The 13601-nt window shown below is 46.4% G+C and overlaps 1 protein-coding gene across 1 annotated transcript in view; it reads left to right on the forward strand.

Moving 5' to 3' along the window:
- The first annotated feature begins 5920 nt into the window (after positions 1-5920).
- The window catches only part of CUNH9orf78 (chromosome unknown C9orf78 homolog), a 9650-nt gene continuing 1969 nt past the window's right edge, over positions 5921-13601 (forward strand). Inside the window, exons 1-8 of the mRNA XM_006166079.3 lie at positions 5921-6037; positions 6372-6431; positions 8131-8182; positions 8318-8388; positions 9600-9677; positions 10494-10691; positions 12753-12889; positions 13019-13117. Of these exons, the coding sequence (XP_006166141.2) occupies positions 5955-6037; positions 6372-6431; positions 8131-8182; positions 8318-8388; positions 9600-9677; positions 10494-10691; positions 12753-12889; positions 13019-13117 (778 nt within the window). The 5' untranslated portion in view covers positions 5921-5954. The remainder of the gene's footprint in view (positions 6038-6371; positions 6432-8130; positions 8183-8317; positions 8389-9599; positions 9678-10493; positions 10692-12752; positions 12890-13018; positions 13118-13601) is intronic.

Genomic DNA, 13601 nt, shown 5'->3' on the forward strand with positions numbered 1-13601 from the left:
GCTGGGCATGTGTGCATGCGTGCCCAAGATACTGAGAGAAGAATGGAGGAGAAAAGGGATTGTGGTATGGCATCCCTCCTGGGGGGTGATTTCTCACTTTCTCTGTTTCTCCGGCAAGGGGATGTGCCCTATGGCAAAAATCTCTTTAAAAAAAAAAAGAAAGAACGAACGAATGAACAGTAACTAATGGAGTGTCAGCCCCACAGTGCAGTGGTTAGGAGAGCTGGATTCCACATGGCTGACCATGGTTGAATCCAGGCCCTAGTGGCTTAAAAAACATGCAGGGTGTATGTGCATGTGTGCCCCAAATCCTGAAAAAAATAGAGAAATTGCAAAGGGATTGTGGAAATGACCATACCCTGTTGGGGGGAGGATTCTTACTCTCTCCCTCTTTGTCAAGCCAAAGAGCAAGCACAGTGCCCTCTGGCCAAAGAAGAAACAAAAACAACTAATCTAAGGTCATATTATAGATATGAAAACTAAATGCCAAAAAAAAAATAATGATTTTTTTGTGACCTGATATCAGACCCTTTCTTTTCAGATAGCATGATCAGCATTCTACCTCTGCCAGGCAGTATTACCATTTAAGAGGGTTTAGGAATCATTTCTTTTCCTCCAAAGGCTAAATTCTTCTTTTTAAAATCTCTGTGAGTCATCCAAACCGGGTTTGATGGTAATATTACCCTTTTCCCAGAGGACAGCTCTAGTTATTTCAAAGTCTTCATAATACATGAAAATTGCCTTTCCTGAAACTTCTTTACTTTTTTAATTGACAAAGGGTTTGTGTGCTTGCCAGAGAGATAGGAGAGGGCCAGTGGGTATGTGCTGTGATCCCCTCTCCTCTAGTTCTTCATTCTGTCAGGACTCGGGGCAAGCATACGCATGAGCCTGGCATGTTTTTCAAGTCACCGGTGCCAGAATTTGAACCACGATTGGCCATGTAGGATCTGGCTCCTTTAGCCACTTGGCTATAGAACCGACCCTCCTGAACTTTCTCCATATTGACCCATTCATGCTCACTAAACCCAAAGACAGCTACCACTTTTCTATGTCTTAAATATTTGTTATCAACTTTCATCTCTTCTCCAAGTATCCTCTTTTCAAGTTAATGTGAGTTCATTGGAATTTGGTTTATGGTTCTGCTAAACTGAAAGGCTAAGAAGAGCTTAGCAGCTCTTTTATACTGTATATACCCCACTATCAGGACTTAACCTCAGAAAATGCACTCCAGGGACCAGCAGTTGGCGTAATGGCTATGTCACTGAACTTCCATGTAGTCGACTGCAGTTCGAGTCCCGGACCCGGTGGCTTATACTCATGCTGGGCACGTGTGCGTGCGTGCCCAAGATCCCGAGAGGAGAATGAAGGAGAAGGGATTGCGGTGTGGCCACCCCCCCTGGGGGTGATTTCTCGCTTTCTGTCTCTATGTCTCTGTCTGTCTGGCGAGCACATGCGCCCTATAGCAAAAACCTCTCCAAAAAGAAAAAAAGAAAATGAACTCCAATGGAACCAGCAGATGGTGTGATGGTTAGGTCACTGGACTCTCACGTAGTTGACTATGGTTCTAGTCCCAGGCTCAGTGGTTTAAACTCACACCAGGCACGTGTGCATGTGTACCCAAGATCCCAAGAGGAGAATATAGGAGAAGGGATTGCAGTATGGCCATCTCTCCGGGGTGTGATTTCTCACTTTCTGTCTCTGTCTCTCCAGCAAGCGCATGTACCCTATACCAGAAATCTCTAAAAAAAGAAAAAGAAATAAAGAAATAAAATGCACTCCAAATAAATGTTTTTGTTTTAAAAAAATAGACCTTAAAACCACCAAGAGGTTGAAGGTCAGAGAGGTTCATGCCTAAGGTCACACAACCAGTAAACAGCAAAGCAGGAGGCTGAGAAGGGAAGTGTCACATGGTGTAGCGCACCACGTCACACAAACTGGATTCTCAGTTTAGGCTGAAATGGCACTGGGGAGGCACTAAAAAGTGTGACGTGGGGGACCAGCAAGTGGCAGGTGGTTATATCGCTGGACAACTCCACATGGCTGACCACAGTTCAAGTCCTGGACCTGGTGGCTTGCTTTCTCACTCCCCCTACCCCCAGGTGTGTGTGTATGTGTGTGTATATCTCTGATCAAATTAAAATGAATGAATAAATAAGATGAAATAATTCTAAAAAATGTGTGACACGTCTACCCCAATTCCTCGCTTTGCCTGCCACATTGAAGGGAGTAACAGGGATGTCCAAACCTGATAACTCCAGACAAGCCGGCCCCCTGGGGCAGTGATGGGCAGACTCGCCATGTGCTAATCTTGGCCATGGGAGCTCATCTAAGAGACTGTCTACCTTGGGGCAGAAAAGGGCTTTATCGGTGCCACCTCTGCCATCGCTCCTGGCACTATGACCAGAGCACATCACTCCCAGCCACTCCAAGAGACTCGAGGACCTTGAATACCGAGACTTGATACCTTCATCCTAGCCTCTGCCCGTCATTGTCCTCAGATCCTTCATGGGACCTCCAGGAACAGATCAGACCCACTCTCTCCCTTCAAGGAAAGATTCTTGGACATCTGGGGACCCACGACTGGCTTGCAGTGATCAGCTCACGTGAGCTGTTCCCATTCCCCGGTCTGATGGCTTTGCCATGCTAATTTGACGCTACACTATAAAGTCTGACATTGTAGGATGATACAAATGTGTCCGGGATCTTCTTCCCTCACTCATGACACATGACAAGTAGCAGAATTAGGACAGAACCCAGGATCTACAATTCAGTCCACTGCTTCATCTGCCACGTTACCAACCAAATCAGAAACCAGAATACACTAAGTTAAATGTGCAACTCAGGGTTACCTGGTAGCACAGCTGTAAAATGTGACACTCCCTGAGGCAAACCCAGTGGGAAGGTTAGGGGACCTCTTTGCAGGTTCGTGTCATTGATTGGAGCTGGCTGAAAAGAGGAGAGGGATTGCTGCGTGGGGACACAGTGGTCTCTCTGTCTTTCTTGTTCATGGAAGAAATAAATATATTTGCTTTGTTTTGACTTAATTGTTAGAGGGCACACGTGCTTGCCAGAGACAAAGAGAAAGCGCCCCTCCTCCCAAGGGGGCATGATCATGCCACAATCCCTCCTCCCTTTCTCCACCCTTTCGGGATTTTTGAGCACACACATGTACCAATGTGGTTTTCAAGCCACCATGGCTGGGATTAGAACCACATTTAGCTATATGGGATCAGCTTCCTTTATGGGCCGGCTCCTACATTTTAAAAAATACACAAATTTCAAAATAAATTTCAAAATAAACGTGCAACTCGCCTCGCCCTCCCACTGCTGACTCCTTGCCAGCTCTATCTGTTCTCTTTCCCACAGCTCTTATTAGAACTTAACCCCCCTTGGTCCGGCAAGTGGTGTGGTGTTGAAGGGCGCTGGACTCCCACATGGCTGACCACGATTCAAGTTTCAATCCTGGTGGCTTGCTTTCTCACTTTTCTTTTACTCTCTCACTCCCTCTGTCTCTCTCTGGTTGAATTAAAATAAGTAAATAAATAGTTAAAAATCATTCTTAAAAAAAGGAAAAGTAACTTAACCCCCCCTGTGGGGCCAGAAGGTGGCATGATGGTTAATGGCACTGAACTCCCACAGGGCTGACGGTGGTTTGAGTCCCGGACCTGGTGGCTTGCTTTCTCACTTTCCCTATCTCTGTCTCTCTCTGGTCAAATTAAAATAAATAAATAAAGTTAAATAAAATAATTCTTTAATTTAAAAAAAAAAAAAAGAACTTAAGCCCCCTAGATAGGAATCTTTTGTCTGTCACTCACTGACTTATTTAAATCTCCTGGACCAGTGCCTGCTTCAGACAGTAAGTGCTCAGTAAGTATCTGCTGAATAAATAAACTGGTTCAACAAGCATTTATTGAATACTTACTATGGCTGGACTGTGAACAGTATCACTTAGCTGGATCCCAAATAGACCCAGGCATTACTGCTCTCTGAACCCTAAAATAAGCCACCCCTTCATCTGGTTCCAGGTAGGGGCTAGCAAGCCAACCCAAACCCGGACCAGATTTCCTGAAACAACCAAATTTCCAAACAAAACTAAAACATAAGACTCATCCTGGAATTCCTGGAGCCTCCTGGAGCAGGAGTCTCACCCACTCCCCCAAAAGCCCAGCTGGACTCCACCCAACCACCCAGTGCCAGATCTACAGCTGCTGCTTTTCTCTAAATGAGACTCCCATAGCCCACATGTGGGTATCACTGGGCACTCTGGTGTCAGGAGGAGGGTATGGGGGGCAGCTCATGCACACCAGCTGCTCCTCCCCAGGGCTTCAGGTGAGGAGACTAAGAGTCCAGAAATGCCCCTGGGCCTCCTGGCCCTTGCCTTCGTGGTATGCAGAACACCCTGGCAGGAACCCTGCTGGAAGCAAATTCTGTGTGAGCACTGCACGTCAAATCCCTGGGTTCCTGCAGGCCGCCCAAGAAGCCTTCCCTTCAGCCCATAGGAACAAAAATGTCAGATGCATCTGGACGGGGGTGAGCCAGTTTGCGGAGGGCAAGACTCACTTTTAACGTATGGCTTTGGCCAAACCCAAAAGCTGTTCCAAGAAGTCTTGAGTCTACTCTTTCTCCCAGCGCAAGCAAGAGAACGATCCGAAGAGACTGCTCCAGAGCAAAGCAAGCATTCTAGAAATGTAGCCTTACTTCAGAATGGTCTTCCAGAAGAGGGAACCAAAAATAGTCTCCATCAGCCCCTCCCCCCAGCCGATGGCCTCAATGAGCCGCTGCAGCAGCACTTACTGAACCCGCGGTGTGGGTACTGGGCAAACCGGCCTGCTGCTGATCCCGCTCCACCTGCTAGCTGTGCAGCTGGAGCCACGGACTGCCTCTCTGAGCTTTGGAATTCTCATTCGTAAAGAAATCACGATAATAACTGAAACGATTAGTAGGATTGTTGGGGGAGTGCTGAGCCCAGTGCTTGCCGCACAGTAGGCGCTTAGAGAGAGGTAGGTCTTTCAAAGGAGAGGACATGCCCACGTTGAAAAACGAAAAGCTATGACTTGGGGGGAGGCTAGAAGTCCCACAAACCATTGTTTACACGTTTACTTATTTCCTAAGCGTTTGCTGGTACTGTCTTTCAAATAAACTTTACCCTCAGAGCACGCTGGAGTGGCAGCGGTGCAGGGCAGAGCGACAGGCCTCCGACAAAGGGCGGCTGCGAGCCCCCAGGAGCCCTCTGGCCCCAAACCCTCCCGAGTGGCTTCAAAACATCCGACGCGCCCCTCCTCTGGGAGAAGAGGCTGGAGGCCACCATTAGCGGGACAGTCGGCGCCGGGACTTCAAACTCACCACCACTAAGAAGTGGTCATCTTTTGTCCCTAAAGAAAAATATGCACGTCAGGGCCCAGAAGCCCACGGAAATAGAAGGCAGCGCCGAGACGCCACGCGCATGCTTCCAACGCTGGGTCAGGCCCTGACAGAAATCGAAGAGATGGGCGGTGCCTGCTCCGGAGAAGCCACAGCTTCCGAGGGGCTGGAAGTGGGGCGCCAGGGCTCCTGAGGCCTCCCTGGGCACCGCCAGACGAAGGGAGAAGGGCAGCGGCGGCCAGAGGTCCCGGGCTCCCCTCACCTGGCCACCGCGTTCAGCGCATCAGGCAGGGCCAGGCCCCTCCGGCCCTGTTATTTTAATTTGACCAGAGACAGAGAGAGCAGGAGTGAGAAAGCAAGCCTCCAGGTCTGGGACCCGAAATGCAGTTGGGCATGTGGGTGTCCAGTGCCTTTACTGCCACACCATTGAACTACCAGCCCCTAAATCACATCTGAAATTGATGAGATTAGTAGAAGATAAAGTGCTGAGGACGTGGAAAAACAGATCGGATATTGCTGATACAATGTTAACTGGTTCAACTCTTCTGGATAAAAATTTGGTAAGATTTCTTGAAGTTGGGGCCGGCGCCACCATGCCGGTCACCGGGAAGACTTTTCGCCGGCGCAGGGCCGACTCCGATTCGGAGGAAGATGAGCAGGACTCAGAGGAGGTTCGGTGAGTGTGGGGCGGGGCTCCTAGGGGTCTGGGAGAGAAAGACTAGCTTGGGGGACTCACCACGGGCCAGGCGCCCCGCTGGGAGCCAGGGTTGTTATCCCGCGGCCAAATAAATCGAGGCTCCTGGGAATGAGGCCGCCACCCCAAGGCCGCACGATTGGAGGGAGTATCCCGGAGACTTGCAGCGGATCTGACTCCCGGCGGGAGGTCTAGGCGCGGGGTCGCCCTCTAGACCACTGTGCTGGCCATTTAGCAGCGGGACAGGGGTGCTCTCCAAGCTGCCTTTGGCTTTGGGTTTCACACAGGGTCTTTCAAGTGCATTGCCCTTTTCCAGATTAAAACTGGAAGAGACCCGAGAGGTGCAGAACTTGAGGAAGAGACCCAATGGGGTGAGGTGAGTACTGCAGGGAGGAGGTGGAGAGACACGCCCCCACCTGGGTTGCTGTCACAAATATCTCCCCAGACATGGCCCCGTTTCTTGACATGGTACGCCTTCCAGTGCCCAGAAAGGGGACTAGCCTTCTTTGACAACGTTTAAGCAGGGAATATCTGAGCCATGAGTTTTAGGGTCTACTCCAGAGACACAGAAACAAGTCACTAACTCACGTTTTCATTGCACCTTATTCATTGTAAAATGCACATTAAATGTTTGAAAAATTTAGGGAAAAATGTAATGAAGAGAATAAATAGCACCCAGAATTCTCCTTTCCAGGCTATTTATTTATTTATTTATTATTTATTTATTTATTTGGAGAGGATTTTTGCTATAGGGTGCATGTGCTCGCCAGAGAGAGAGAGAGACAGAAAGCGAGAAATCATCCCCCGGGGGATGGCCACACCACAATCCCTTCTCGATTCTCCTCTCGGGATCTTGGGCACGCACGCACACGCGCCCAGTGTGAGTTTAAACCACCAGGTCTGGGACTCAAACCGCAGTCGACTATGTGGGAGTCCAGCGACATAGCCATTATGGTAACTGCTGGTTCCTGGTTCTTCTTATTTTTAAAGAATGTGTGATAAGGTGTGTGTGCTTGCCAGGGTGAGGTGGGGGAGGATATTGAGAATGCACTATCCAGGAGAGATGGCCATGCGGTCCCTTCTCTATTCTCCTCTTGAGATTTAGGGCACACATGCACACCCATGTTCTGTGTGTGCTTTTCAGACCACTGGACCTGGAACTCAAACTGCCATGTAGTTAGCCATGTGGGACCCAGCCATCTTAACCACCATGCCACCAGATAGCCTTAGTTCTTCTATGTGTTTCTTCTCTTTCTTTTTATAAAGATTGTGAGCATCTTTATACATTTATGTTGTTTTCAATTCTTATGACCTTGTGAACATTGTCCATGTTACCGAGTGTTTTTCAAGAAACCATTTTAGTGACTACATAATATCTCACTGGATGTATGGACTGTAATTTATTAACAAATTCCCTATTTTGTGACACATAGGTCATTTTGTACATTTTTACCATCAAATAGGCTACAGTATATATTCTCTTACATTGATCTTTAGCCTCATTTTCCCTGAAAGGAAAAATCTTAAAAATGAGATTACGAGGGACCAACAGTTAGCATAATGGCTATGTCGCTGGACTCCCACGTAGTCGACCACGGTTCGCGTCCCGGACCCACCCGGTGGCTTAAAACCCACACTGGGCGCATGTGCGTGCGTGCCCAAGATCCTGAGAAGAGAATGGAGGAGAAGGGATTGTGGCATGGCCATCCCCCCTGGGGGGGTGATTTCTCGCTTTCTATCTCTTTGTCTCTCTCTGTCTGTCTGGTGAGCGCACGCGCCCTATAGCAAAAACTTCTCCAAAAAAAAAATGAGATTACCAGACCAAGATAATGCCAAGTGGCTTTACAGAAAAGTGTACACCTCGTTCACCACCAGTTCCTGCCCCCTGCATCTATAGTCTCGTTGAGCCCTGTTTTATTCTTGTAGGTTTTTCCAGCTAGTTCTCATGCCCACCCCTCAAGTCTCGCCCTGGCATTAATGTTGCAATCTACAAATCTCCTTAGTGCTCCTTTTCATCTTTGAATTGTGCTATTTCTTTCCCTCCTGCCCCTGCTTCCTTTTTTGGTTTCACTCAGTGCCGTGGCCCTGCTGGTGGGAGAGAAGGTACAAGAAGAGACCACTCTAGTGGTAAGTTGTGTTCTTCAAGGGCAGTGGGAAGATGTGGCTGGTCCCTTGGGGGTGAATGGATTTTCTTAAAAGAAAATAAAAATTCCACTGCCAGTCCTATAGAAGCTTCTTTTAAGCTGTGTTTGCTTTCTGTAGGATGATCCCTTTCAGATGAAGACAGGTGGTATGGTGGACATGAAGAAGCTGAAAGAACGGGGTAAAGATAAGTAAGTATGCGACATGCTGAGAGGCAAGTTCACCTCTTACCCTCGTCCGGGTCTTTGTGCTCTGAGAGAGCTGGGGCCCGCAGCAGCAGCAGACTTTTTGCTTTGCAAAGAGTATGTTGTATACAAACAAAAGAAAACAAAGCCTCTTTAAAAATGATCTTACAAGGAGTAAGTAGACTCCTTTTGTAAAAATGCATTGTTTATAATCTTTCAAACCTATGTGGAAGTTTTGTATAAAAGCACAATTACAAAACTAATAACTTCAAACAGTAAAAAAGTTTTAAAAAGTAAAGTATCCACTTGTGACTCAGAGATATACCCAAGGTAACAGTTTGCTTGCATAAATTCTAGAGTTTCATATATATTTATTTTTTTCTGATCCATAATAAGGATATTATACTTTTTCATTGTGCCTTTGTTTTATTCTTGTAACATAAAACAGCCTCACTGAGTTGTGACTTTAAAGTTCTGCCTCATTGGCCTCTTTCTGTTCAGGATTAGTGAAGAGGAGTAAGTTGTGTTCTTCAAGGGCAGTGGGAAGATGTGGCTGCTCCTTAGGGGATAACTGCATTTTCTTAAAAGAAAATAAAAATTCCACTGCCAGTCCTATAGAAGCTTCTTTTAAGCTGTGTTTGCTTTCTGTAGGATGATCCCTTTCAGATGAAGACAGGTGGTATGGTGGACATGAAGAAGCTGAAAGAACGGGGTAAAGATAAGTAAGTATGCGACATGCTGAGAGGCAAGTTCACCTCTTACCCTCGTCCGGGTCTTTGTGCTCTGAGAGAGCTGGGGCCCGCAGCAGCAGCAGACTTTTTGCTTTGCAAAGAGTATGTTGTATACAAACAAAAGAAAACAAAGCCTCTTTAAAAATGATCTTACAAGGAGTAAGTAGACTCCTTTTGTAAAAATGCATTGTTTATAATCTTTCAAACCTATGTGGAAGTTTTGTATAAAAGCACAATTACAAAACTAATAACTTCAAACAGTAAAAAAGTTTTAAAAAGTAAAGTATCCACTTGTGACTCAGAGATATACCCAAGGTAACAGTTTGCTTGCATAAATTCTAGAGTTTCATATATATTTATTTTTTTCTGATCCATAATAAGGATATTATACTTTTTCATTGTGCCTTTGTTTTATTCTTGTAACATAAAACAGCCTCACTGAGTTGTGACTTTAAAGTTCTGCCTCATTGGCCTCTTTCTGTTCAGGATTAGTGAAGAGGAGGACCTCCACTTAGGGACGTCATTTTCTGCAGAAACCAACCGAAGGGATGAGGATGCAGACATGTAAGTGTCAGTCTGTTTGTCTTTGAATGATTGGGGCTGGGCCACAGTCACATAGAGTCCAAGATATTTAGTCACAGATGCACTTAGGGACATCATTTTCTGCAGAAACCAACCGAAAGGATGAGGATCCAGATATGTAAGTGTCAGTCTATTTGGCTGTGAATGATTGGGACTGGGCCATAGTCGCATAGAGTCCAAGATATTTAGTCACAGATGATGTTTCTAGAATTTTCTAGAAGACATCAGAGTTGGTCCCCCTCTCACTCCACACTTGAGAACTTTGAAAACTTCTTTTTTTAAAAAAAGAATTATTTTCTTTTCTTCCTTTCTTTCTTTCTTTGTTTTAATTTGACCAGAGAGGGACAGAGAGAGAGAGGGAAAGTGAGAAAGCAAACTACGAGGTCCAGGACTCAAACCGTGGTTGGCCCTGTGGTATTCCAGCATCTTCAACCACCACACCACCTGCCAACCTCGAGAACTTTGAAAATACCTTAAAAGTTCTTCTAAAGGGTGGTCTGCAGGAACAAATATGAACTTGCCCATTTTTTATTTTGCCAACAAGGCATCTTTCTTCTTTAAACTCTATATTGTAGATTTATAGGATGTAATCTTATAATACAGGTTGGTGCTTTAGTTGAAAATCTCTAACTTGATAAGAATTTTAGCTATTTTTATTTTTCTAATTTCTCATGGACTGATGAAGATTTCCTGATGGGCCATCACCAGACTGAGGGCCAGTGTTGGTGACCATGAATATAGAAGTCACCCATCACAGTCTTCCTGTCCCTCCCTATGGCTCTGGGTTTCTCATTTCAGGATGAAGTACATTGAGACAGAACTAAAGAAGAGAAAAGGGATCGTGGAACATGAGGAGCAGAAAGTGAAGCCGAAGAATGCAGAGGACTGTCTTTATGAACTTCCAGAAAATATTCGCGTTTCCTCAGCCAAGAAGACCGAAGAGATGCTTTCTAACCAGATGCTGAGCGGCATCCCTGAGGTGGACCTCGGCATTGAGTAAGAACTCACTGCTTCTCAGTCAAAAGTTACTAGACCCAGGCCAGCCCTGTAGCTTAATGGTTAAGGGAGCTGGAGCCCATGTGGCCCACAGTAGTTCAAATCCTGGTCCTAGCAGCTTGAAAAATGCCAGGCATGTACACATGCATGCCCCAGATCCTGACAGGATGGAGAAAGAGAGGAGGAAGGATCGCTGTGTGACCATACCCCATTGGGGGGGATACTTTCTCCTCTCCCTCTCTCTCGTCTCTCTGTTTCTCTCTAGCAAGTGCAGGTGTCCTCTGGTAATTCAAATCAAAATAAAAGGCGGGGCCATTCCTTACTTGTCTCCATGGAAACCCACAAACATAAACTGTATTTTCTCTGGCAGGTTGTCCACACATGTTTGTCTTGTGCTTGGTCATAGTAGTTGAGAAGACTTAGGCACCAGTCACTAAAAGCAAAAGTGGTTTTATAGCCTTTGTTCACAGCTCTTCAGCTGGTCTTTATTCTTCTGTTTTCTTCTTGCAGGAGCCATGTTAAAGGCTCACCCATCCCCTCTCCCCATCATCCTCCTTTCATTTCAGCTAAAAAATATCTGATTGAAAAGGGCATTAAAGGGGGGCCAGTAGGTGGCATGGTAGTTAAGAGCACTGGACTCCCACATAACCTATTGCAGTTTAAGTCCTAGATCTGGCAGCTTGCCTGGCAGCTTGCTTTCTCACTCCCCCCAACTCTCTCCCTCTCTAGTCAAATAAAAATAAATAAATACATAAATAAAATAAATGAAGTTCGGGACCAGCAGTTAGCGTAATGGCTATGTTGCTGGATTCCCATGTAGTGACTGTGGTTCGAGTCCCAGACCCAGTGGCTTAAACTCACGTCGGGCGCATGTGTGTGCATGCCCAAGATCCTGAGAGGAGAATGGAGGAGAAGGGATTGTGGCGTGACCATCCCCCCTGGGGGGTGATTTTTTGCTTTCTGTCTCTCTGTTTCTCTGGCGAGCACATGCACCCTATAGCAAAAACCTCTCCAAAAATAAATAAATAAATAAAGTTCAATAAAATAATTCTCTTTTATAAGTTTTTTTTAAGAATTATTTTACTTATTCACTCATTTTATTTTAATTTGACCAGAGAGAGAGAGACACACACACAGAGAGAGAGAGAGAGAAAGAGGGAAAGTGAGAAAGTAAGCCACCAGGTCCGGTACTCGAACTGTGGTTGGCCATGTGGGAGTGTCCAGTGCCTTAACCACCATGCCACCCGCTGGTCCCCAGTAAAATAATTCTTTAAAAAATTTCTTTAAAAAAAAAAGGGCATTATAAGGACTAGCAGATGACGTTATGGTTACATTGCTCAGCTCCCGTATAGTCGACCATAGTTCGAGTCTCGGACCCAGTGGCTTAAAATTCACACCAGGTGCATGTGCGTGCATGCCCAAGATCCCAAGAGGAGACTGGAGGAGAAGGGATTGCGGCATGGTCATACCCCCCTGGGTGGTGTTTTCTCGCTTTCTGTTTCTCTGTCTCTCTCAGACGAGCTTACGCGCCCTACAGCAAAAGCCTTTTTTAAAAAAAAAAAAAAAAAAAAGACCAAGAAGTGGGGCATTATCAGTGGTAGAGTGCAGTGCTCTGTAAGGCGGACCCAAATGGGGAGGTTCAGGTTTGTGTCTGGAGACCTCCCTGAGTATACCTGGCACGTTCAATGCCATGATCCAGAGCTGGCTGAGGTTGGAGGTAGATCGCAGCATTGAGACTCCACTGGGGCTGCACACATGCACGCTATGTCTCATTCAGGGAAGAAATAAGTCAGCTCTTTTTTTCCTAATTTACCAGAGGGTGCATGTACTTGCTGGGGAGTGACAAAAGAAAAGGGAAGTGAGAAAGCATCCCCCATGAGGATGGTCATGCTGCAATCCCATCTCCTTTGCTCCTTTTGGAATTTGGCATGCACACACACACATATGAGGCCCAGGACAGGTGATTTCATTGTGCAGGGGTGGGTTGCCAACCTCGGCAGTCCATTCTGAGAACCAGAGGTGCTGTGATCTAACGTGCAGTGTGGCTTCTTTCTCCTGTAGTGCAAAAATAAAAAATATCATCTCCACGGAGGATGCCAAGGCTCGCCTGCTGGCAGAGCAGCAGAACAAGAAGAAAGACAGCGAGACATCCTTCGTGCCTACCAACATGGCTGTGAATTACGTGCAGCACAACCGATGTGAGCATCTTGTGGGGGGACAGCCCTAGCCTGTGCCCCCACTCACTGGGCTGAGGTCCTGGGAACCCCAAATTCTTTTTTTTTTGGAACCCCAACTTCTGCCTGACCTGCCCCCGGTCTCCTTTCCAGTTTATCACGAGGAGCTCAATGCTCCCATTCGGAGAAACAAAGAAGAGCCTAAAGCCCGGCCCTTGAGAGTGGGTGACACAGAGAAGCCGGAGCCTGAACGTGAGTACAGAGGAGGCCTCAGAGCCACTCAGTAGTCAGTGCTCAGGGGGCCATGAAGACAGGTTAGGGCTGGCAGGGGCATAGCTGGGACCTTGGGCCAGGTCATCTGAGTTCCAGGCCTCAATTTCCTCCTCTACAAAATGGGGATAGGAATAAAAACTACCTCTTGGAGCTGCTCTGAAGATTCATGGGCTATCAAAGAGTAGACGTAAGGTCAGCAAGTGGCATAGTGGGAAAGGTGCTGGATTCCCACATGGCTGGCTGCAGTTCAAGTCTGGGACCTGATGGCTTATTTTGTTACTTTCCCTCTCTCTCTCTCTCTCTCTCATAAGTGCATGTGCCTCATAGCAAATTTAAAATAATAATAATAATAATAATAATAATAAATAAAATAAATCTTTTTTTTTTTTTGAGAGGTTTTCGCTATAGGGCGAGGGAGCTCACCAGACAGACAGAGACGTAGAGACAGAAAGCAAGAAATCAC

The sequence above is a fragment of the Tupaia chinensis genome, unplaced genomic scaffold, assembly GCF_000334495.1.
Source record: "Tupaia chinensis unplaced genomic scaffold, TupChi_1.0 Scaffold144168_1, whole genome shotgun sequence".
Lineage (NCBI taxonomy): Eukaryota > Metazoa > Chordata > Mammalia > Scandentia > Tupaiidae > Tupaia > Tupaia belangeri.